At 45.1% G+C, this 25,898-nt stretch overlaps 1 protein-coding gene across 1 annotated transcript in view; it reads left to right on the top strand.

Annotated features, from left to right (window-relative positions):
- LOC124709104 (myrosinase 1-like) overlaps nt 1-24,061 on the top strand; it is a 34,938-nt gene extending 10,877 nt beyond the window's left edge. Inside the window, exons 5-11 of the mRNA XM_047240753.1 lie at nt 3,198-3,381; nt 12,457-12,551; nt 12,659-12,806; nt 14,678-14,820; nt 17,933-18,070; nt 19,992-20,098; nt 23,910-24,061. Of these exons, the coding sequence (XP_047096709.1) occupies nt 3,198-3,381; nt 12,457-12,551; nt 12,659-12,806; nt 14,678-14,820; nt 17,933-18,070; nt 19,992-20,098; nt 23,910-24,060 (966 nt within the window). The 3' untranslated portion in view covers nt 24,061. The remainder of the gene's footprint in view (nt 1-3,197; nt 3,382-12,456; nt 12,552-12,658; nt 12,807-14,677; nt 14,821-17,932; nt 18,071-19,991; nt 20,099-23,909) is intronic.
- Nucleotides 24,062-25,898: the final 1,837 nt, after the last annotated feature.

The raw sequence follows: 25,898 nt of genomic DNA, 5'->3' as shown, positions 1-25,898 counted from the left end.
AAGATCCAACGAAGGGCGGCGCGTTTCGTCACGTGATCTTTTGGTTGGCGACAAAACGTTACCAAGAAGCTCAAGAATGTCCTTTCATTGGCAGACGTTATAAGAGAAATTAGAGCTCATACAGTGCCTTACCGATAAGCATTCTTCCCAAGCGCCATTTACGAGTGGAACAAGGAAGGGAGCATCAGTTAGTGGTACCAGAAGTACCCTCCACCACACATCGCTATCTGATTCGCAGAGTATGATGAGAATGCAGACGTAGATGGTTTGGAGTGGAAAGTTTGTGCTAACATAGAGGGCACAGAGTGATTTCATAGAGAATGGGGGATGTACAGAGGGTTTAAAATTCTGTGTATCAAACGTCTAGAGATTACAAATCATGTCCTGGAGAACAATGTCTGTAAGACAAAAAATGTTCGCTTATGCTTCCCGGTGACACCGGGCGTCTTTTGTAATTGGTTATGCCCCTGAAGGGCGCAGAGCATGGGCAGCCTGCGGTTTTCCTGCGTAATGTGTGTTGCCTGTCATCCAGTCTTCCACTCTATGTGAGACAGGGAAGGCCGAGCTTCTGCGCTGTACAGCAAGTTTAAAGGATCACGTTTTCGAAACCCTGTAATTGCCTTCTGTTTCAAATTTGGCTCAAAGGTAGAGCAGCGCAGGACCTCCCTCTGTAATGGTGCAAAAGCGTGGCGCCCTGCGATATCAGCCTCGGATTCGACGACGCTTCAAACAGCCAGGTCTAGACACATGCGATGAAAAGACACCTGTGCAGAAAGTCATGTGAGCTGTAAGGTGGGTTAATGATGCCACATTGGCACCAAAGTTCACCTCAATTCTACTCAACGCAATCGTGGTCGTGTTACACGAGCTCCTCTCATCCACATTTCACCCTTCTTTTGATTCTCTACGATGGAGGTCAGAACTGTGCCACGCAGCATTGAAATCCTAAGGTTTTCTTATGGGTGGCCGAGGAAACACTTCAAACGCACCGCTGCTCAGAATCGGCACAAAAAACCCTCAGGAGGTCGCGTAGAGGGCGTCAATGAATCCAGCCCTTTCTCTGCGGCATTGATTCTCATATATTTTTGGTTTTAAAACGATAGTGTCCAGTAAGATGAGCAACAGGACGCCTTGTTCGACAATCTTAGACACTGTTGACACCGTCAGACGTTTCAGCTCTTCTTTACAGACATGAAGGGGGGGGGGGGTGCATCTACATTGAACGTGATTGCACCCCCTTTGAAGTGCAGCACGTCAGCACGTTTTGCTCTAGTGTTCTGCTTGGAGCCACTAGGAACCATTCGTAACCATTCAGCGAAATTGTAACGTGATCTGAAACAGCAACGGGTAGTTATGCTTTATCAGCCCTTCTGTCTAACGCTCTCTTGGCCTGAAACAGCAACGGGTAGTTATGCTTTATCAGCCCTTCTGTCTAACGCTCTCTTGTGGCGTGGTCACAACCTTAACATATGTGTGAATAAAACAACAAAGGGTCCCTCTAACACCTCCAAGTTTGGCGACACCCTCGGTGGCACCCATGCGACATTTTTGCGCACGTAACGAATGTATCTACCAAAAACTTAACACCAATTCAGTCTACCGAAGTCTCTGCCGTCTGAAGATAGGTAAACCATAGCCAAGGAGTGTCGAAAGGGTTGTCTATCTCCCATGCGCTAGAGCAGTCACTAGTCTGATTTGGTGTCGAAATTTCTGAAAGTACAGAATAACGTGTTAAATGAGGGTTGTGGGTGGCACTGTGGGTTCCCGAACGGGGGGTTTTAGGGGGACTGTTTGCCGTTTTATTTACGCACATATTAATGTTGCACTCCCATGTGATCACGCCAAAGGTGGACGGACAGCGGAAGGGGGTATATTCGCAGATTCTAGTCTATAGTTACAGCGACAAACTGCAGATGGAACTGAGACTCCAGCGTATCAGGTGTAATGGAAACACATGACGCTTCGATTTGTCCACATAGCTCGTTTATTGTATGGTGTTTTTGTCGATCCACTTTATCTCTGACGGTCCTCCATGGGTACTCGTCCTTAAGTGTTAAATAAGGAGAGCGACCTCGTAGCGATTAGGATCTCCTTGATCTATACGCTTTTCAGGTGGCGCCATTCATGTACAATATGATATGGCAATAGTAGTAGAAGATCTACCTTATTGCGTATAAAACATTTTATCTCCATATAGGATTTGGGTGGCAGGTGAAGTCCTTGTCTGAAGTATAACGAGGTACGCCTGACCAGTTATCGTTCCCTCGAAGAAGAGGAAGAAGCACATGAAACCACGCAAAGACAAACCACACCACACATTGTGCCCTGATGGATTCACTACCTTGTCCACAACAACATTAGGAAATCAAGGAGCGCAGTAGACACAATTGTGGCTCTTCACAGTACCGTTAAATCTTAACTGCGCCTCGTCAGACTTCACTACTTTCCCTGTATTCTGTACCTCACTCTTAGCCGTCTTTGTTCATCGCTTACAGTAGTCCCGGAAAGTACTCCGTCTATTTTGAACCCTTCAGAATGCAGCTTAGCACTTGACAGGTTTACCCCACTTTCACCTGTTCCCAGATCCACACATTTTTGTGCTGAGTGGACGAAATGTTGCAATACCACAGCTATGGATTCTTCAGCTGTCCCTCTTTGTGGTCGGCCGAATCTTGCCCTCTGCACATATTTAACAGTTCCATTGGTTTAGAACTTATCACAAACGTAGTTCCTGAATGTTCTGCTATTTTCAGTATCGTTTTAATATAGTCTTTAATTTCACTAATGACAGTCCACTCAGCCCATGATATCTACTCGATCGACTTCCACTGTACTGGTTCGCCGTGGCACCTTATCATACGCGCATGCAGGACGCGATCCAGTTGCACACCGAATTCAGTAGTTCCACTACAAGAGGTGAGTAACTAAGTCATTCTGTTTCGAAACTATTGCACTACAAACAGTGTGCACGTATTTTAAGCCCTGTGTATTGTAAACAGTAATGGTCCTACAAGACTCCCTTGGGACGCTTCTAAAGTTTCTTTCATATCTATAAGTTTAGCCCCTCGTTGACGGCTCTCTACAGCCTACATGGAAGTCTCGAATCCAGTTGGGTTGGGTTGGTGGCAAGCTAGTACATTATTGTTTGGGAAACGACAATGCGGAATTGCATGGAATGACGTTCTTTTTCTCCACAGGTGAAGCTGTGGCTGACCTTCAACGAGCCCAACATGTTCTCCAAGGGCTACTCGACAGCCACGTCATTCGCTCCTGGTGCCAACTCCTCGGGCATCGCTGACTACCTGATGGCCAAGACGATCCTGGTGGCGCATGCGCGCGTCTACCGGCTCTACGACCTGAGCTTCCGCCTCAAGCAGAGAGGTTAGCGCCACAGCCACTTTCTGCATCAGTTACTGGCTTCTCTTCCGTAACTCAACGTCTTTTAACACACTTAGTGCAAAAGTACTTTGCAAAACAGCTGTTGTTTGAGCAAGGTGAGGAAGTTAAGCCGGCCGGAGAGGTCGTGCGGTTCTAGGCGCTACAGTCTGGAGCCGAGCGACCGCTACGGTCGCAGGTTCGAATCCTGCCTCTGGCATGGATGTGTGTGATGTCCTTAGGTTAGTTAGGTTTAATTAGTTCTAAGTTCTAGGCGACTGATGACCTCAGAAGTTAAGTCGCATAGTGCTCAGAGACATTTTATTGAGGAAGTTAAGATGGTATTTGGAGTGCAGACTTATAGTTAACGAAGATGAAATATAAAATTTTAAGGTTAGCCAACGACACTATCAGAGATAGTAAGGACCTTTGAAAGTCAGTTAAACGGAGTGGATTATATGTTGAAAGGATATCATAGATAAATTTTGCCACGAGCTGTGGTGCACGAAGTGCGGCGTAGTGGCCAGCATCGGTCTCTGGCTTGCTACGTGCTGCAAATTCAAACCTGACCATCAGCGTTTACCCGCTATTTATTATTCATCATTTCTGAAAGGTTCTTGAAAAATCTTATGTTTACAATGTTCGTGAAATCTAGAATATTCGATGTCTGTATAAATAACTGCACTCTCTGTCCAAGAGATCAGTTGTGTTCTGGCTGCACGTTGGTATTCCTAATAAACGGGCTTTCAGTTTTAAGTGTTGTATTCCGTTGACGATTTTACATTCGGATTTGGACTTGATTGTGGTTACAGCGTGACAATGTTTGGTGGAGACGCCAGGTATTTCATAGCGTCTACATCACTGTGGTTCCAATTCGGCAAAGTAAAAGCCGTTGAGGCAGAGGAACCGGACTTCAAGCAGTATGTCATTCCCATGGTACATATATTCAAGAGATCAATGGATTCCAAGCCAACAGAAAGTCAGCGGCGCATCAACCACCCATGAGTGTTCTCTGGAGGTGTTGGTCAGGAAGCGATGAAATGGCTGAAAGCATTCGATCGAGTCGCCTAATACAATAGGCAGGAAGACATGATGAATCTGACAAAAGTGTACTTTTTCTAGGACGGTAGAGGATATTTTTGCGTCGACTACTGACGACTGAACAAAATTACGAAGAAAGACGGCTATCCACTGCCACACATTGATGACCAAGCTAGGACATGCAGACATGCTAGTGGCAAATCATGATTGACTGGAAGAAAATTGCCTCCATAACTCCTGCCGGCCTCTATGCCGTTTGGACTGTCTAAAACTTCAACCACTTTCTAAAGTCTGATGGGCAAACTGTATGTACAACTCGAGTGGGCGACGTATCTTTGCTATCTGGATGACACTGTCGTTTATTTGGAGACATTTGAAGAACGTTTAAGCCACGTGACATCAGTACTGAAGTGTGTACGACATGCAGGTCTCTGCCTTATGAATTCCAAAAAGTGCCTCTTCGCTGCCCAAGAAATAAGAAATCTTGGGACTTCTAGCGAATGGCTATGGAGTCCATTCCAGTTCAAAAAAAATGAGAGCACTCACACATTTTGCGACGAAGGAAAAGCGAAGATAATGGAATGTACACGAATTAAATCAGACAATACTGTGGGAATTAGAGTAGCTAATGAGCCTTTAAAAGTAGTAGATGAGTTGCGCAAATTTGGTACTGAAATAAATGATGATAGCTGAAACAGACAGGATGCAAAATGCTGACTGTCAATAGCAAGAAAGTGTTTCTGGAAAACAGATACTTGTTAACATCAGATATAGATTTAAGTGTTAGGAAATTTCTTCTAAAGCTGTTTATAGGGAGTGTATCCTTGTACCGAAATGGAACGTGAACGATAAACAGTCCGGCAAGGACAGATTGAAAGCCCTGAAGATATGGTGCTCTGTGAGAATACTGAGAATGGATTGATTGGATAAGTCATGAGGATGCTATGAACCAAATTGGGGAGAAAAAGAAAATTATGGGTCAACTTGACTAAAAGAAGGGACCAGTGGATAGAACATGTTGAGCTACCACGGAATCGTTTGTTTGATTGTAGAAGGAAGAGTGGAAGATAAAATTTAGAGGGAGATCAAGCCTCTCTACAGTAAGCAGGTTGGAATGCATGTAGACTGCAATGGCTACACGGAGGTTTAGCGGCTTGGGCAGCCTAGAGTAGGGTGGAGAACTGCATCAAACCACTATCTGCACTGAAGGTTACCTCACCACCATGTTTGGTGAAATGTATTTCGTATGCGGGTATTCTTACTCAATATCAACAGTCCTTACATGTCTCATTCATCTGACTCATAATAAAAATAATATTTTTACTAAAAATGATTGTGTACGCCATCTCATTTACATACGCTCATTTTACTTTTCGTATCAGAAATATACATACTACGCACAAATATAACTGTATTACTGTTGCTCCAAACCAGGGCACTGCATTTTCCGTTCCTTGATGAAGTTCAGCTTCTGTGCAGGAGACTCGACAAAATCAGCACTGAAGCATTTGATGAGTAGCCTGATCTTCTCCACAATCACCCTGAATATCAACAGCGTAGCCCCATCTTGCCAAATTAACATTTGATCTGCCAACGCCAGATCTCAGTCTATTCGAGGACTTGTGAGCCCTACATTTCTCATCATAGCCAGGAGCTAAAGTTCCAGAAACTCTTCTCCAGCCATGGGAAATGTACATCGTTGCCCTCCATAGCTACAATCTAATTTTTTAGCTATGGGTCTGAGTTTCACCGATGTTCAAAGGAAACCCCTCCTTGAGCTCAATCGTTGCAGGAGCGGTTCGAGTCCATACTCCATACAGAGTATGGGTTTCCTCCTGTTCCACTGTATTTCTGTCATCTTTCGCACGTGCTAAGGCCATTAAATTGAAGTGGATTTGAAGCAACCTGTTATGATTCTGCAGGTGCCATAGAAGACATTGTCCACCTCTTTGGCGTGTTCTGAATTACGAGTATATAGTACCCTTGCATTAGTTCATTCAGTTTCAGGTTGACTACCCCACTGTAACCCAACCAGTTTCTGTAGAACATTGCTTCTGGTGGAAACATTGGACTAGCAGCGCTTCTTGAAAGTAAGACATCTATCAAATATCACCTCTAGGTACCTTAGGGTCCCACAGTTTTCAAGTTCGACTCCTGACCATGCTACAGAGAGAACATTAATAAAACGAACAAACTCCAGGAACGGATCGTGACTGCAAATAGAGGAGAAAAGGTTCTGTGAACATGTGTCCTCCCAGAACACAGTATAGAGCTGCATCGCATCCATATCATAACAATGTTCATGGCCTCCATGAGGTGAGAGGGATAGCAGCGGTTGTCAAACAGGACACACATAATCGCTCTTTGGTATAATCATGTTAGCGGGTCACTTAACTGGAGCTCGTTCTAAGGTTTGTCTCAGTATCCTGTAGAACCGGGTCCTCCAAATCTAATGTAGGCACAGTCCACCACCTCCCTGCACGTTCGTCTATCTGGAAGGTACCATGATTACACAGATGCCCAAGATGTTAGGTGACGTTGGTGCTGTGAGGGTAATTGTTTTGGTACAGCCATGTTGCCTCGCGACCGTTTCCATCCGCTTCGCCGTACACACACACCACCCCGGCTGGTTCCCGACATGAATACCGGACCATCCTGCTGCTTACAGTGCGTTCCGTCAACCACAAAGCCTGCAACAGACAAGGCACACATGGCACACGTGGTCAGGCGACTGTCAGTCGTCAGTGCCATTTACCATGGCAACGATGTATTTCTGGACACACATTCATATAGGACCTTCTTTCCCACATTTCCAGTCATGAACCCATCCCGTCAGCTTTTCAGTTCTATTAATGTTCACCCTGTGTAATTCGCAACTTGCTTTCCTGTTTTCTTAAATGAAAAGCACACACTTGTTTATTCGAGGAGCTTATTGTATCAGGAAAGTTATTTAAGGGCATTTGTGAGGGTGTTCTCTGTTGTTTCCAAATCTGTGCTCGGGGTGGCTAGAGAAAGGGCATTGGCATTCAAGAAACTCCAGCTGTTGGGTGCTATGGGTTGATCATTCGTGCATATATTGAACAGAATTAGAGCCAGCACACTTCGCTGCAGGATGTCTTTTTCTGTAGTCTTCATTGGCCACTCTGTTCTTGAAAGTGTTGGCGAAGAATCTGAAATTCTACAAAGGAGTATCGATGAGCCTAGTAAGACCTTGACTAACAACAGCTGCTGATAGTGTCACATACTGCTACTAAGTCCGCAACAACCACTCCTGTCACCGTACAACGTCAAACCAGTACAACTTTTGCCAGGTCGAAATCCAGATTTCTGAGGTATAAATGAGGGGTCTGTTACGGGTGATAGGATATTTAAAATCAATATTTCCAGCAATTTGTAAAATTGATATAGTAGCGGACTGGTATAAGATGTTCTCGATTATTTTCGCCTTCGCCAGCGGTCTGCTGATGGACACTTGTGAACAACCTGTAACCGTGTTATGTCCGCAATCCGAATGTGGAAAGTACAGGATGGCGCAGGGAAACGGGAAATTTCGAAATAACGTCATTTCCATGAATAAATTCATAAAACTAGTAATTTATTAACGGAAGTGAATGTATTCAGTATGCCATTATTCAGTATGTCTTTACAATCAAAATGTCCAAAAGTGTCTCTTTACTTTTTAAAGATGACATCGGAAAGATGTGCTCCCATTCGGCGTTCACACCCTAACAGCCTGTTATGAAAACTCTGGAATGCGCGGTGTTGCAAATCTTGGGGAATGGCAGTGATTTCGTTTTCAATGTTCTCCTTCAGTTCATGGATTGTTGCAGGACGTGTACGGTACACCTTGCCTTTTAAGATATCCCCACAGGAAGAAGTCGCACACACTAAGATCAGGGAATCTCGCAGGTCATGCAATGTCACCGTTACGTGAAATAATGCGTCTTCCAAACAACTGACGAACTGCTGCCATCGATTGTCGAGCAGTGTGTGACGTGGCTCCCTCCTGCTGAAACCACGTGTTTTCGACGTTAAGATTAAGCTCGTGCAGTCTCGGTGTGAAGAATGTCTGAAGCACTTCAACATATCGAGCGGATGTTACTGTCACTGCACTACTATCCTCGCGTTCAAAAAAATAAGGGCCGATAACAACATGACATGATACAGCACACCATATTGTGACCTTGGCGCTATGTAGTGGTCGCTGGTGAAACTCACAAGGATTGTCCTGTGCCCAATAACGAAAATTCTGTTTGTTCACGAATCCGTTCAGGTGGAAATGGGCTTCGTCTGATATCCATAAATTACCAACGAAATTCGCGTCCCCGTTGATTTTAGCCAATATCTGGCTACTAAACTCCATACGTGGCGCTGGGTCTCGTTCATGTTAGTATTGCACAATCTGCAACTTATAGGGATGGAAGTCCAATTCGTGCAATATTCTTTGTAAGCTTCGTCGTTTAATCCCTAGCGAAGATGCGTGCTGTCGAACGGAGCGGCGAGGACTTCTCTCGATTGCAGCTCTAGCAGCTGCAATGTTCTCTGGGGTGCGTACCGTTGGAATGCCACCTGAGGTTTCTTTTTCAAGGCAGATCCTGTTTCTTCAAAATTAAGCACCCACGTTGTAATCGCATGCGCAGATGGGACACGTCCATGACGTCCAAGCTGGTAATGCTCTCAAAATGTTCTCTGCGCGGCAGTCGCACTATCACCATTTTTGTAAAACGCTCTCACAGCTACTGGACGTTCCGCAACAGTCCAATTCTCCATGATTACTAAATGGCAATGCGTTCACATCAGTTGTGCAAAGTTTCGAACATCTGCCGGCGCTACAGTGCTGTCAACTGTAGCGTTCAAAATCTCCCGTTCCCCTGCACCACCCTGTACATGTGGCTGTTAACATTACTGTTCAAATGTGTGTGAATTCCTAAGAGACCTAACTGCTAAGGTCATCGGTCCCTAGACTTACAAACTACTTAAACTAACTTATGCTAAGAACAACACACACACACATGCCCGAGGGAGGACTCGAACCTCCGGCGTGAGGAGCTGCGCTGTTAACACTAGTTCATAATAAACGATAATTAGTTTTCCACTAGACGGAAGCATTTCACTAACAGGTGTCACAAAACATTACTGCTCTTCCAGCTAAATTAGAAAATAACTGCAACATAGACTCTGAGACATACCACGACAGACCACGAAGAAATTATAGGAATGAGACGGAAATTGGTAGATCCGTTGGACATGTACAGACAAAGAAATGATTACAAAATGATTCAAATGGCTCTGAGCACTATGGGACTTAACTTCTGAGGTCATCAGTCCCCTAGAACTTAGACTACTTAAGCCTAACTAACCTAAGGAAATCACGCACATCCATGCCCAAGGCAGGATTCGAACCTGTGACCGTAGCGGTCGCGCGGTTCCAGACTGTAGCGCCCAGAACCGCTCGGCCACCCCGGCCGGGACATGATTACAGTTTCAGAAAAAATGGATGATTTATTCAAGAGAAAGAAGTTCACAAACGGAGCAAGTCAGTAACGGACTGGCCTACGTTTGTCCCTTATGCAATCAGATATTCGCCTTGGCATTGATGGTCAAAGTTGTTGGATGTCCTCCTGAGGGATATCGAGTCAAATTCTGTCTAATGACTGCGTTGGATAGTGAAATCTCGAGTGGTTGAAGGGTTCTGCCCATAGTGCTCCCAATGTTCTCAGTTGGGGAGAGATCTGGCAACCTTGCTGGCCAAGGTAGGGTGGTGTGTGATAGCCAAGTTGGTATCTCAACATTGTCAGGGGTGTCATCGGGCTCTTCACTGAAGACAATTCTACTCCAGTGCATGAGACTCTAGCGTGAAGACTTGTATGGAGACGCCCTGGACAGTGGTGGAACACTAACGTGACTGTCGCCTACCATACAGTCCCACATCTGGGAGTAATGGTCAGGTGTACCATTTCTTGTCACAGCAGGACCCTATTGGTTGTCATCTATGGAATCCTTACAGTACGTTGGTACGTAGACAATATTGTACGCCATGTTTTTGTGCCCTTGATGGCAGGCCATTGTGGGCACAGATTTCAGCAAGATAACGCCCTCCGGCATACAGCGAGGCTTTCTACTGCTTGTCTGGATGCCTGCGAAACCCAACTTTGGTCCAAGGTCGCCGGATTCCTCCCCAATTGAGAACGTGTGAAACATTATGGGCAGGACCCACCAACCAGCTCGGGATGTTTATGATCTAAAGCACGAACTGGATTGAACATGGCACGATATCCCTCCGGAGGACATCCAACAGTTCTGCCAGTCAATGCCAGAATAATTGCTTGCATAAGAACCAGGGGTGGTCCTACGTGATACTGACTTACTCAGTTTGTGAAGTACACTACTGACCATTAAAATTGCTACACCAAGAAGAAATGCAGATGATAAACGGGTATTCATTGGACAAATATATTATACTAGAACCGATATGTGATTAAATTTTCACGCAATTTGGGTGCATAGATCCTGAGAAATCAGTACCCAGAACAACCACCTCTGGTCGTAATAACGGCCTTGATAACCCTGGGCATTGAGTCAAACAGAGCTTGGATGGCGTGTACAGGTACAGCTGCCCATGCAGCTTCAACACGATACCACAGTTCATCAAGAGTAGTGACTGGCGTATTGTGACGAGCCAGTTGCTCGGCCACCATTGAGCAGACGTTTTCAGTTGGTGAGAGATCTGGAGAATGTGCTGGCCAGTGCAGCAGTCGAACGTTTTCTGTATCCAGAAAGGCCCGTGCAGGACCTGCAACATGCGGTCGTGCATTATCCTGCTGAAATGTAGGGGTTCGCAGGGATCGAATGAAGGGTAGAGCCACGAGTCGTAACACATCTGAAATGTAACGTCCACTGTTCAAAGTGCCGCCAATGCGAACAAGAGGTGACCGAGACGTGTAACCAATGGCACCCCATACCATCATGCCAGGTGATATGCCAGTATGGCGATGACGAATACACGTTTCCAATGTGCGTTCACCGCGATGTCGCCAAACACGGATGCGACCATCATTATGCTGTAAATAGAACCCGGATTCATCCGAAAAAATGACGTTTTGCCATTCGTGCATTCAGGTTCGTCGTTGAGTACACCATCGCAGGCGCTCCTGTCTGTGATGCAGCGTCGAGGGTTACCGCAGCCATGGTCTCCGAGCTGATAGTCCATGCTGCTGCAAACGTCGTCGAACTGCTCGTGCAGATGGTTGTTGTCTTGCAAACGTCCCCATCTGTTGACTCAGGGATCGAGACGTGGCTGCACGATCCGTTACAGCCATGCAGATAAGATGCCTGTCATCTCGACTGGTACTGATACGAGGCCGTTGGGATTCAGCACGGTGTTCCGTATTACCCTCCTGAACCCACCGATTCCATATTCTGCTAACAGTCATTGGATCTCGACCAACGCGAGCAGCAATGTCGCGATACGAAAAACCGCAAAGTCGATACGCTACAATCCGACCTTTATCAAAGTCGGAAACGTGATGGTACGCACTTCTCCTCCTTACACGAGGCATCACAACAACGTTTCATCAGGCAACGTCGGTCAACTGCTGTTGGTGTATGAGAAATCGGTTGAAAACTTTCCTCATGTCAGCACGTTGTAGGTGTCGCCACCGGCGCCAACCTTGTGTGAATGCTCTGAAGAGCTAATCATTTGTACGATATATCACAGCATCTTCTTCCTGTCGGTTAAATTTCGCGTCTGTAGCACGTCATCTTCGTGGTGTACCAATTTTAATGGCTAGTAGTGTACTTTCTGTTGAATAAACCAACCAGTTTTCGTAAAAGTGTAAGCGTTTGTTTGTCTTTACGTGTACATCACAACTTCCGATTTCCACCCGATTCTAAGATTTCCTTCGTGTGACGTCGATTTTTTTTTTGTCTTCTAGTGTGTTTAAAAACCTAGCAACGACTCTTATTTGTGGCCATGAAAGTCACGACATAACAAAATGGTAGTACTGTAGTGGCAGCCAGTGATGTAGACTGTCGTTTCAGGCAAGGTTGGCATCACGCTGGACGGAGGCTGGTACGAGCCGCTGACCAACAGCGCGGAGGACGCCGATGCTTCGGAACGTCAGCTGCAGTTTGAGGTCAGCAGTGCCACCATAAACTGTCTATGTTTGCTTCCATGTCCAGTCTCTTATTGTCCTATCACTAATTTTGTAGGCTTTCCAATAACACAACCCCTTGCTCGCAGATCGGGCTCTGGGCGAATCCCATCTTCTCGCTGCTGGGCAACTTCCCCAAGGTGGTGCGGCAGCGCGTGGCAGCCAACAGCAAGGAGGAGGGGAGAGCCAGGTCTCGCCTGCCCTCGCTCTCCTTGGCCGAGATTCTCCTCATCAAGGGTGAGTAGCCGACGCACAGAGACACAGGACACTTCTCAAGGCTTCTGTCTACACTCGCACGTCATGCAGGATATTGGTATTTTCCATGTGTCAGCCTTACCAAAACGCAGTTTCAGAAGGTGACGAATATTGCTGCCTACCAGAGAAACGGCATTGCAGGAGCAACTGCGAGAGAATCGGTGAAGATGTCAGCACTATAACTGTCACATCAAGTTAAATAAAAAGTGTCGCAACTAGGGATGAACTACATGGCTAACTTCGAGTATTATGTTACAATGTTTCTGTTCCAACCAAATAATAAGTTCCCAAAAAATATTAATTACACTGCTTGATAAAAAAATTATAGTAGCCAGAGGATGTCAGTGTAAGTTCTTACATGTATACGCCATTGGTGCCTTATAAATTATTAGGGTTGAAAGTATCTGTGACAGGTAGAAATACCACATGAGTGCCCTAGTGTGGTTCACGTCTAGTGTTGCCACCAGGCCTAGTAGGGTAAAGAGGTAACGTGAACTGCGTTAGATGTTGACTGGTCACAGTCACTCATACTCTTGTTAGATAGAGTTGTCAGCACCTGACAGAGTTTGAAAGACCTCTCCTTGTGGGTCTCCATTTGGTCAATTGATCGAATAGTGCAGTATCCTAATTTATGGGGCATTTGGGCGTGATAATGGCTGGACGTTGGGCTGCATGGGAACATGAGGTCAGACATACTCATCGTCAATGATCTTTTGGACCATGCTTGACCACTAAAAGGGACGATCGCTATGTTGTGCACAAAGCTCGTTGTAACTCCTTCACATCTGCGTCCGCCATCAGACAACAAGTAATGCACTTCCTGCAGCATTCTGCGTCATCCTGGAGACTTACAGCGGCCAGATTAGGGAGATATCGTCGTATTTGTAGGCTGCCGCTAGAACTCCAACACAAACGGCTGCATTTGCAGTGATGTCGTGACCAGGAAGCGCGGACTGCCGACGGTTGGCGTCATGCTGTGTTCAGCAATGGAATGTGGTTGCACGTTAGCCCAGCTGACTGTCGTCAGGGAGTATGGTGGCGACCTCTGGAGAGGTCCCATTCTGCCAATATTTTGGAGAGTCACAGTCTAGTTACTCCTGGTGTAATGGTATGGGTACCCATCGGTGATGACGTGGGTCACGGCTGGTCGTGATTTATGGAACTCCGAAGGCACAACATTACGTCACGGACATCTTGCGTCCTTACGTGGTACGTCTCAGGCGACAATATCGGCGTACCATTTCTCGACATCACAAAGATCGCCGACACGTCACGTGTGTCTATAAACTTCCTGCTTGAAGTTTAGGGATCATGTGGCCAGCGGAATCACCAGATTTTTCGCCAACAGAACATGCGTGGAACCAGGATGGACATCATGTCTGTCCCAGTGTCAGTGTCCAGGGTATAACGGAGTGCTTACAACAGTTGTGGAGCCTAACCACAGGAGTGGATACAGCCGCTGTATGAGACCCTTCACAACCAGCTTAGAGGATGCATGAGGGTGAGAGGGGATGCAGTGTTATACTGATAAGCGTACTCACTACCAAGGTCTTTGTAATTTTGACTCGATGTTGCAATCACTGAAATAACATAACACACTCTCTCATCCCACAAACTTCCGTTACATTTCCTCCATCCGTTCTAGTTGCTTCAGCCTTTTTGTCACACAGGGTAGCTGTTTTAAATGACTTCCATTTCTAGTCCTAGAAGGACAAGATATTCTCGTTGAAGAGAGTTTCACTCTACGACACCGTGCCTGGCCCAATAAGAAATGCGACTGAAACGTTAAAAAATAAAGGACCGCCCTACATGCTGGAGAGATTTAATCAGCTGCACGCCTTTACTGTCCATAGGTACGTCCGACTTCTTCGGACTCAACCATTACACAACGAATCTGATAACATCTGGAAGAAGCGGCGAGGTGCCTTCCAAGCTCTACGACGCCGGTGTCGTCACCTCCACCATTCAAGGCTACAATACCAACTACTGGATCTCGGTGAGTACCATAGCCCAGGGTTTCTCGCAACCCACCAAGCAGGTGTTTCCATTATCTAGGTAATGACTGGTGACATACATAAATTTTCTATACAGTGATCTATCCAGTATAAAATTTAAGCGGATCATTTTTTCTTCAAATCTGTCGCTGCTTCAACTAGCTCCTACTCATCATACGAACAATAGTCACACTCTGATAGACATATGGGCACAGGATATAGGGTTAAAACTCAGGCCATGCAAAAGCCAACCGGTACTGGTTGCTAGTTCTAGGCTCATTATCCCGAAATATCGGGAATCCCTACCATCTTTAACGCTAAATGGGACAAATACCATCTTCTTTCCTTCAGCAAAGAGTCTAGAAGCAATAACAGATGAAAATCTAAACTGGAAGCAGCACGTCACTGCATGTCCTAGAAAAATATGAAAAGCTCTTCCCTCACGTTCCGAAAAAGAAACTTGTTCAAAGACTTCTACTTTCCGTTATTGATTACAGCGATGTTATCCTGCGAAGTCTTTTTGAGAAAGTTCGTGGCGCCTGGAGCGGCTCATGTTCATTACATTTGTAATGTTCTACCCTTTGACCGCATGTCACCATCATACACTCCTGGAAATGGAAAAAAGAACACATTGACACCGGTGTGTCAGACCCACCATACTTGCTCCGGACACTGCGAGAGGGCTGTACATGCAATGATCACACGCACGGCACAGCGGACACACCAGGAACCGCGGTGTTGGCCGTCGAATGGCGCTAGCTGCGCAGCATTTGTGCACCGCCGCCGTCAGTGTCAGCCAGTTTGCCGTGGCATACGGAGCTCCATCGCAGTCTTTAACACTGGTAGCATGCCGCGACAGCGTGGACGTGAACCGTATGTGCAGTTGACGGACTTTGAGCGAGGGCGTATAGTGGGCATGCGGGAGGCCGGGTGGACGTACCGCCGAATTGCTCAACACGTGGGGCGTGAGGTCTCCACAGTACATCGATATTGTCGCCAGTGGTCAGCGGAAGGTGCACGTTCCCGTCGACCTGGGACCGGACCGCAGCGACGCACGGATGCACGCCAAGACCGTAGGATCCTACGCAGTGCCGTAGGGGACCCCACCGCCACTTCCCAGCAAATTAGGGACACTGTTGCTCCTGGGGTATCGGCGAGGACCATTCGCAACCGTCTCCATGAAGCTGGGCTACGGTCCCGCACACCGTTAGGCCGTCTTCCGCTCACGCCCCAACATCGTGCAGCCCGCCTCCAGTGGTGTCGCGACAGGCGTGAATGGAGGGACGAATGGAGACGTGTCGTCTTCAGCGATGAAAGTCGCTTCTGCCTTGGTGCCAATGATGGTCGTATGCGTGTTTGGCGCCGTGCAGGTGAGCGCCACAATCAGGACTGCATACGACCGAGGCACACAGGGCCAACACCCGGCATCATGGTGTGGGGAGCGATCTCCTACACTGGCCGTACACCACTGGTGATCGTCGAGGGGACACTGAATAGTGCACGGTACGTCCAAACCGTCATCGAACCCATCGTTCTACCATTCCTAGACCGGCAAGGGAACTTGCTGTTCCAACAGGACAATGCACGTCCGCATGTATCCCGTGCCACCCAACGTGCTCTAGAAGGTGTAAGTCAACTACCCTGGCCAGCAAGATCTCCGGATCTGTCCCCCATTGAGCATGTTTGGGACTGGATGAAGCGTCGTCTCACGCGGTCTGCACGTCCAGCACGAACGCTGGTCCAACTGAGGCGCCAGGTGGAAATGTCATGGCAAGCCGTTCCACAGGACTACATCCAGCACCTCTACGATCGTCTCCATGGGAGAATAGCAGCCTGCATTGCTGCGAAAGGTGGATATACACTGTACTAGTGCCGACATTGTGCATGCTCTGTTGCCTGTGTCTATGTGCCTGTGGTTCTGTCAGTGTGATCATGTGATGTATCTGACCCCAGGAATGTGTCAATAAAGTTTCCCCTTCCTGGGACAATGAATTCACGGTGTTCTTATTTCAATTTCCAGGAGTGTATGTACAGCTATCCTGGCTGCATGCAGACAACGGCAGAGATTTCCATACCTCCCTCTTCTTTACTATCCTTTCAATGAATAATTTCCGTCTTATATCTCCTTGATCTTAGCACCTTTGTCTGAACAACGTGGGACCCCCCGTCAGTGCAAAATCCTTTCTGCCCTCACCGTCGTTTAGCCGTCTTCTCGGAGTCCTTCTCAGTAGCAGGAAGACGTCGCTGGAATAACTCCTGGCATTACGTTAGGAAAATAAATTTCAGAAGACAGCGAATGATATATCTACTAGAATTACAATGAGGGTTACCATTGTCGCTGTACGCACTCGATACGCTTGTACATTCATCTTTCCAACCTGATCTTCCTCATTTTCCAGTACTCTTAGCGATCCAGTCTCTTTAAATTTACTTTTCCCAACTTTCTATATCTGAAAATATCTGTTTTGTACGCCTATAAATTCTTCCTACATCTACCACTACCATTATTGTTATAAATGTCATTATTATTATCATTATTATTGTTGTTGTTATTATTATCATCAAATGGTTCAATGGTTCAAATGGCTCTGAGCACTATGGGACTTAACATCTATGGTCATCAGTCCCCTAGAACTTAGAACTACTTAAACCTAACTAACCTAAGGACATCACACAACACCCAGTCATCACGAGGCAGAGAAAATCCCTGAGCCCGCCGGGAATCGAACCCGGGAACCCGGGCGTGGGAAGCGAGAACGCTACCGCACGACCATGAGCTACAGACTATTATCATCATTAGTGGCAGCAGCTACAGTAGTACAAGTACTGGCAGTATTAACTTTATTAGTTCGTAGTCAGTAATTTACTCACACTGCCACTATTTGCCACTATACACTGTCACTACACTATTTGTCGTATTAAAATTGTTTGTTCATATGTAGACATGATGTAATAGATAATATACATGTGGGAAACCCTGGTACGATGTAATGAGCGGGCCTGATGGCCCTAGTCAGATCAGGTTAAACAAATAAATAAATAAATGGTCTTTCAGTTGTCATTCTTTCGTAACCTGTATATAGGCCCTGTATGTGAGTGCCTCCTTTGTTCCAGGACGTTCCATGGGGTCTCCGTAAGCTCCTCAACTGGGTTCACGACTCCTACCCCGGTTACCCCATCTTCGTCACGGAGAACGGCTGGGTGGACCCTCCTGGCGTACTCAACGACACGGGCCGCGTCCACTACCTCAGGGTGAGTCTGGATGCTCTCCACACGAATCAGTCAACATTCTCATCCTAATCTCAACGTCAGTTTCAGACCAGGCAGCTCAGTCAAATAAAAGAAGGGAAAGAAGTGTGAAATACAGCGTCGGCCAAGCTACAAAGACAGATACGCTACTTTGGAGAATAATGTCGTGGCCACTGACAGTAATTTGTCGTGTGCGGCAGTTGTTTATGAAGAAGTACTAAAAGAAGTAATAATGCTATGAAGTTAAACCTGACTGAGATGAAAGGTCCACAGAGTTCCTGGGAACAGTGATGTCCAGAACTGAAACGAAAAAAAGGACTAGGAAATTTGGTACTCGTGTTGTTGTTGTTGTTGTTGTGGTCTTCAGTCCTGAGACTGGTTTGATGCAGCTCTCCATGCTACTCTATCCTGTGCAAGCTTCTTCATCTCCCAGTACCTACTGCAACCTACATCCTTCTGAATCTGCTTAGTGTACTCATCTCTTGGTCTCCCTCTACGATTTTTACCCTCCACGCTGCCCTCCAACACTAAATTGGTGATCCCTTGATGCCTCAGAACATGTCCTACCAACCGATCCCTTCTTCTTGTCAAGTTGTGCCACAAACTTTTCTTCTCCCCAATTCTGTTCAATACCTCCTCATAGTTATGTGATCTACCCATCCAATCTTCAGCATTCTTTTGTAGCACCACATTTCGAAAGCTTCTATTCTCTTCTTATCCAAACTATTTATCGTCCATTTTTCACTTCCATACATGGCCACACTCCATACGCATACTTTCAGAAACGACTTCCTGGCACTTAAATCTACACTCGATGTTAACAAATTACTCTTCTTCAGAAACGCTTTCCTTGCCATTGCTAGTCTACATTTTATATAGTCTCTATTTCGACCATCATCAATTATTTTTCTCCCCAAATAGCAAAACTCCTTTACTACTTTAAGTATCTCGTTTCTTTATCTGATTCCCTCAGCATCACCCGACTTAATTCGACTACATTCCATTATCCCCGTTTTTCTTTTGTTGATGTTCATCTTATATGCTCCTTTGAAGACACTGTCCATTCCATTCATCTGCTCTTCCAGGTCCTTTACTGTCTCTGACACAATTACAATGTCATTGGCAAACCTCAAAGTTTTTATTTCTTCTCCATGAATTTTAATTCCTACTCCAAATTCTTCCTTTGTTTCCTTTACTGCTTATTCAATATATAGATTTAATAACATCGGGGATAGGCTACAACCCTGCCTCACTTCCTTCCCAACCACTGCTTTCCCTTCATGCCCCTCGACTCTTATAACTGCTATCTGGTTTCTGTACAAATTGTAAATAGCCTTTCGCTCCCTGTATTTTACCCCTGCCACCTTTAGAATTTGAAAGAGAGTATTCCAGTCAACTGGTACTCATAGAACAAGTAATATTGTGTGAAATATGGCAAAGAAATCTTAAGGGTATGAATGGAGAAGGAGACTGGGAGACAGAATCTAGTTCATGAATGATGTAGCTTGTCTTGTGAAAAAACAGAGGGACAAGAAATGCGATAGAAATGACACGGGCCTTAAAAGAGACACAGTTGTTGGACAAAAACACAGAAACAACGCGAGAATCGCATGTTTCAACCTAGATGTCGATGCTCGCCAAGCCTGCAGGTTGCGCTGTTGTGTTCCACCACGAGCGGTACCTGAGGGGTTTCAGAATTACAGCTCTCTCATCTGTTCCCTGCTTATGGAGCTCCCGTAATGTTGTTTTGGTGGCGACAGGGTTCGCAAGTGCGAGGATAATATCTGCAGCGATTTTTACAGCTGACGTTCTCTCATTTTTCGTCACACTCGTCTTCATGATCGTCTGCGATGAATATTTAATTGTAGAATAGGTAGTGATATATTTTTAATGATATTATAGTGACACTGTTATTTTTTTGCAGGGCTACGTGTCAGCTATCTTGCGCGCCATCAACGAAGATGGTGTTCCAATGATTGGCTACACGCACTGGAGTCTGATCGACAACCTGGAGTGGATGAATGGATACTCGTGAGTATCGCCGGTACTAGTGACCTAAGAATGCAGAGCAAGATGAAACCACATAGCAGATATGTGCAACACTTCGGGTATTTCGATCATTATATGGCCCTGACATGTGTCTTGTAAATATTTCCTGGAATTATCTCTTTCATTCCCACCAGCCAGATGTGCTGGATACACTAATGCCAGTGTACTGTCTCACCATCATTCCACCGTTGCTATCCCAGTACTACCTGCTTCCACATGCATCTTGTAGGAGCATCTCTGCGCTGATATGTATCATCATCGATCTCGAATTTCTGTCGGGTTCATTAGATAATATAGCCCTTCCTATCCGTTGGTATATTGTACCATTTCTTAAGCTCTTATTACGCGTAGAACCCACGGAGGAAATTTCAGCTACTCTTTCCCTGCTATTGTTCTAATATATTACTACGATTTTTCCCAGAAATCGGTAAGTGTTCTTTGTTGCCCTGTCTATGTACACCATGACCCATTTAACATCCACAGCTAGAGAAAAGCCATTCTTCTATGCGTTACCTTAGGGAACTATGATGCTGCCTCATACAGAGCTGACCCAGAAAGTATGTAACGTTTGCTCTTCTCTCGCGTACATCTGACAACACGGTACTCGCATATGCGCGGTTACGTCCTTAAACTCGAGAACGAAGTAGCTTAGCCATTTTCCTTCATTACTTTAACATCTGCAGTCATAGTTTATCGGTGATCATGCTTAAAACAATGTATCGGCCCGTCAGCTGTGAAAGTACAGCCTTTAACAAGTTTTTGAATGCGAGAAACGTTTGATGTTGTGAAATTTAAAGCCGGATAAGTGAAACATTCGAGCGCAACGCGAGGAGAGAAGGTATGGCGCGGAGGTGGTTAGGTGGTTTAGCATGTTAAACGAAGGAAGGGACGGTAAGGAACGCAGTCGATCCCATTGTTGATAACTGAAGAACTGGTGCGCTGTGCAGACAAACAAGTTCTTTCCAGTAGGCAGGTAATGAATTCCAATTTGTCAGCGAGTTTTCAAAACATGTCGCTTTTTTTATTAAACTTGAATGTGGCTCAATATTTGCATAGCAAAAACTGTGTGCACGATGGGTACAAAAAATTGACATTCAAAAATGGAAACGCGCGGGAGCATCCTTGGAGTTTTTGCAGCGTTATGCGACAGACGGAAATGACTTTTTGGAAAGAATTGGCACAGATGATGAGACACGGATGTGTCAAAAGACGTCGGAATTAAAACGACAGCCTCTTTGATGGCGGCGTGCTGGTTCCTTTACAAACAGAAAAGCATAGCCACGTCTTCTTTCAAGAAAAATGATGTGCACTAGGTTTTGGAACTGCCAAGGAATTTCATTAGTAGGCTGGATGGAACGAGACACAATAATCAAATCTACAGCTAATGATGTGCATTGCCATACGCTAAATAAATAAATAAGTAAGTAAACGCTACAGCTAATCGTGAGCTATTCAAAAAGTTACGGGGCGTGACGCAACATGGGATACTGTCTGGTGATATTGTGTTCATGGATGACAATGCACGACCGCTCACACAACGCGTAACGATGACGCTGCTTGATTTCTTTTACTGGGAACAATTCTATCACCCTTTTGACAGTCCAGAGCTAGCTCCGTATGACTTCAGCTTGTTTTCTCAACTCGAGGTTTCTTGGCGTCCAGCACTTTGGGAATGATAATAAGAACAAGGTAAACGTCCAAAATCTGTACGAATGCATGCTATCGCGGTGATATTCATTAATAAAATGTTCTCTGGTTTCAAACCGTGTCGAATGCTGAGCTGCCCACGAGCCTTCTGCAGGGATCTCCTCTGCCACTGTCAAGTGTGTTCTTGCCGCATGCAGTTAAATTCTCCAAAGCGGGCATGTTGCGATTTCTGCCAAGATATGGTTCAAATAGCTCTGAGCACTATGGGACTTAACATCTGAGGTCATCAGTCTCCTAGAACGTAGAACTACTTAAACCTAACTAACACCTGCGACCTTAGCAGGCGCGCGGTTCCAGACTGGAGCGCCTAGAACCGCTCGGCCACTGCTGCCGGCTGCCAAGATATGACACCCATCTTAATCCGCATGGTGACTGTGTTGAAAAGTAGTTCAAGGTGTGTAGATAGTTCTGTAGTAAACCAAAAATGAAAACAAACAGATAAACTTTTTTAAATCCCAAATGGTACTTAACTTTCTGGATCAGCTTTGTATTTTCTCTTGTCATGCACCCACTTTTTTGACCTCAGTGTCTCTGTATTTTCTTGTCTCTTGGGATTAGTTACCTATAGTCAAGTACTATCTGAAAAAATCTGCACAAATCGTCAAACTTATAGTCATAAAATTTCAAAATGGTGCTAAGGTCTGTAGTTGTCTTTAAATTTTCAGAAATATAAAATAGTGTATTTCACAAAAGGCAAAAAACATATAGTGTCCTATAACAAAAATATCAGTGAGCTACATTTGGAATCAGTCAACTGATACAAATATTGGGGGGTAATGATTTTTAGATATGAATCAGATTGGTCACATAGGCTCAATCGTAGGAAAAGCAGATGTCAGACTTCAGTTCATTCGCAAAGCAGTGGCGCAATGAGTCTACAAAGAAAGTTAGCTTCTAACACTTGTACGACCATTCCTAGAATGTTGCTCAGGTATGTGGGACTTGTGCCAAATAACAGTAACAGGGTATATCGAACGTTGCAGAAAAGCGAATGACCGAATGTTTGTCTGAGAGAGAGCTTCACCGAGCGGCTGAAGAACCTGAACTGGAAGAGGCTTGTACATACATGCCAGCTAGTCTGCAAAAGCCAACAAGTTTCAAGTAATATTATCGAGTGAGGAATCTAGGAATACACTTCAAATCCCTATGTAACTGGGCTATTCGGAAAGTAAGGAACGATAGGTCGCAACAGTTAGCTACAACTTCCAGCTACTTATCTCCATAGTCGCCCATTCGACTTAGTCGTTTGTCGTACCATTTTACCAACTTTCCAATACCCTCTTTATAGAAGGCAGCCCCCAGTGCTTTCCGCCAATTTTCTACGCTGGCCTACAGCTCGTTGTCTGTATCAAAATGTTGTCTTCATAGCCAGCGCTTCATGTGACCAGAGATGAAAATCAGAGGGAGACAATTACGGGCTGTATTGTGGGTAATCAACATTTCCAATTGAGTAAGATGTAGGAACACCTTCATAGCCCCTGCAGAATGCGGCTGAGACTTGTCTTGAAGAAGAAAACGCACGACAGTTATGTAATGTTGGCTGCATAGCTTCAGGAAAAATTTCTCACCAGGCCCTCGTACTTGGCGCGAGACACTATTGTTCTAGGTATATTTATGTGCTCCCTGTATGTTCAGAACTAAAAAGAACGATGTAACGCGATCGACGGGCATACTAGAGACACTGCCCAACACACCTGTGCAAAACTTCATCGGATTTTCACTGTGGTATCCATTTCGCGACCGATCGTTCCTTACTTTTCGAATAATATTACTCACGTAGGGATACCGAAGACATAGGACAATTACAGTGGGTGGTATAGATGCAGATGCCGATGTAGATATAGAAGACATATATTCAGAATTCTGTACAGAGATTCTGTGGTCTATCTATCACACTTTCGCCAAGCTACGTCTTCCATTTACCTCCATTTAACTTCCATTTCAACAATAATTATGTCTTCCCCTGTAGTTTGTAATTCCATACATGTGTAACGCACAGTTTTCTCGCGGTTACCACTTTAAAAGTACGTTATTCGCTCCCACACTCTCTGTAGGGGTAATCATAACGCTCAGCACTTTTCCACAGACTGAAGTTCGGGCTGCACTCCGTGGACTACGACGATCCAGAGAGACCCAGGACGCAGAAGGCTTCGGCGAAAGTCCTCGCAGACATCTACAAGAACATGGCCGTGCCGTGGGAGGATTTCGAGAACGCCGACACCACGCCACCATCTTAATTTCAACGTATATATGTAATCAGTGGAGCACAAGTGCCGAATAAATTTTGCATTCTGAAAGATACCATGCTATGTAGTTTGTTGCACCACAACCCGTTCACACTCAGTCACAACGCCATGTACTAAGCACTAACCCTAATTCCTCTAGAACATTATTTATAATTACTTTGCAACCTACAACACTCCCACTTGCAGTAAATTGATAAAATGCCTTTAAGCGGTTGAATATTCTTTCACGCTCAGCTTAAACATGGTGTGTATACATTATGTCCCTTATGCGCGTTGTAAGTACAGAGTGACAATTATGGATTTATATGAAAAAATGCAAACTAGTTACAAACTAAGGCATGCACACACTTTATTCAACATGTAAATGTCACTACAATCATGCGGATTTAGATTACGGCATATTCGATATGGCTGCCAACATTGTGGCTCAGACGAATAGCGAAATTGTGCATGACTCACTGGAGTGTCGTAGTATTACACATTACGTAGCAATGACACAACATATTGCTGTCACTCACCATGCACCACCGAACGTACAGATCACATACAAAAGTACGATAATCAACTACAAACCGTCTGCAACTATGGAAAATGAAGCCTTATGCACTTGAAACACAAATAACACATTTAAGACACTGTCACTTGCACACTATGGGAGCAAACATGACAGTAATAGACAAGTGAAAATATCTTGGATAAATGTTATGTAAGCCCATGTCCTGGAAAGCCCACACAAACAACATTACTTCAGAAGCAAGGAACAGACATAATATGCTTGGATACATACGAGCAAAGGTGGCTGAAGCCAGAAACGACACACTATTGTACACCCACAAGGCGTTCATCCTACCAGTTCTTGAGGTCGACTGCGCATGAGACGAAAACCTAGAAATACTCTCACCTGAAGGGAGGGTCCTGAGGGTAGCTAGGCGGCTGATGGCTCCACTAACAGCTGACGTTGGCTAAAACCGATAGGAACCTCCAAACTTAACAACTGTGCCTCTGAAAAAGTGCACTATCGTGCTTAATTATGCTGCTTACGAATATCTTACACCAGAAAAATATTGCCAAGAAAGATACACAAGGAAAGTCAATCATTCCAGACAAACCAAACGCAAGTCGTGTCTCCTACAACTCCTGTTAGACACATTACATCCCGATAACAGCATACTGCTGTCACTCATCATGCACCACCGAACTTACCGACCACGTACAAGACTAGACCAATAGAAAAAATGCAAACTATAAATCTCGAAGTAGAAAAACGTTATTCAAATATGAGTTTAGACTGACTCAAGTTTTAGGGATGTTCACTTCAGTCTTTGGCTGAATACACCTAATCTCCCGTAGCTACGAAGCTACTAACAGTACCGGTGCTATAAATAAGAAATACAACGATAATGTAAGCAGAAAATGTCAATTATAAACGTGTACAGTTTGGGTTAAAAAAAGCATTACCGTATCAGGTAACATCTTGGTTCGCACATGTACGCAACGATCAACTCAGGAGAGGAACTGAAATTCTGGATAGCAAAGCAAAAAGTGAAAAAGCCTAACTCCGTTTTCAAAGTTCCTTTTGAGAGGAAATCCCGGGAGTATTGTCCGAATTTAACTTTCGTACCACTGAGAAGGTGAGGAAATAGATATTAGTTTGATTGGTGTTGACAAAAAACTGAAGTCGTTAAAACTGAACAAAGCTCCAGGAACCGCCGTAGTCCCTATGGAATTCTATACAGATCCTGCGGCTCAGATATGCCCTCTTCTCAGTGTAATCTGCGGTAGATCTTTCGAACAAAAACCGATACCCAGTAATAGGAAGAAAGCACAGA

The sequence above is a fragment of the Schistocerca piceifrons genome, chromosome 7, assembly GCF_021461385.2.
Source record: "Schistocerca piceifrons isolate TAMUIC-IGC-003096 chromosome 7, iqSchPice1.1, whole genome shotgun sequence".
NCBI lineage: Eukaryota > Metazoa > Arthropoda > Insecta > Orthoptera > Acrididae > Schistocerca > Schistocerca piceifrons.
Note: the sequence above shows the minus strand (reverse complement) of the source record. Positions and strands in the feature narration are given on the sequence as shown.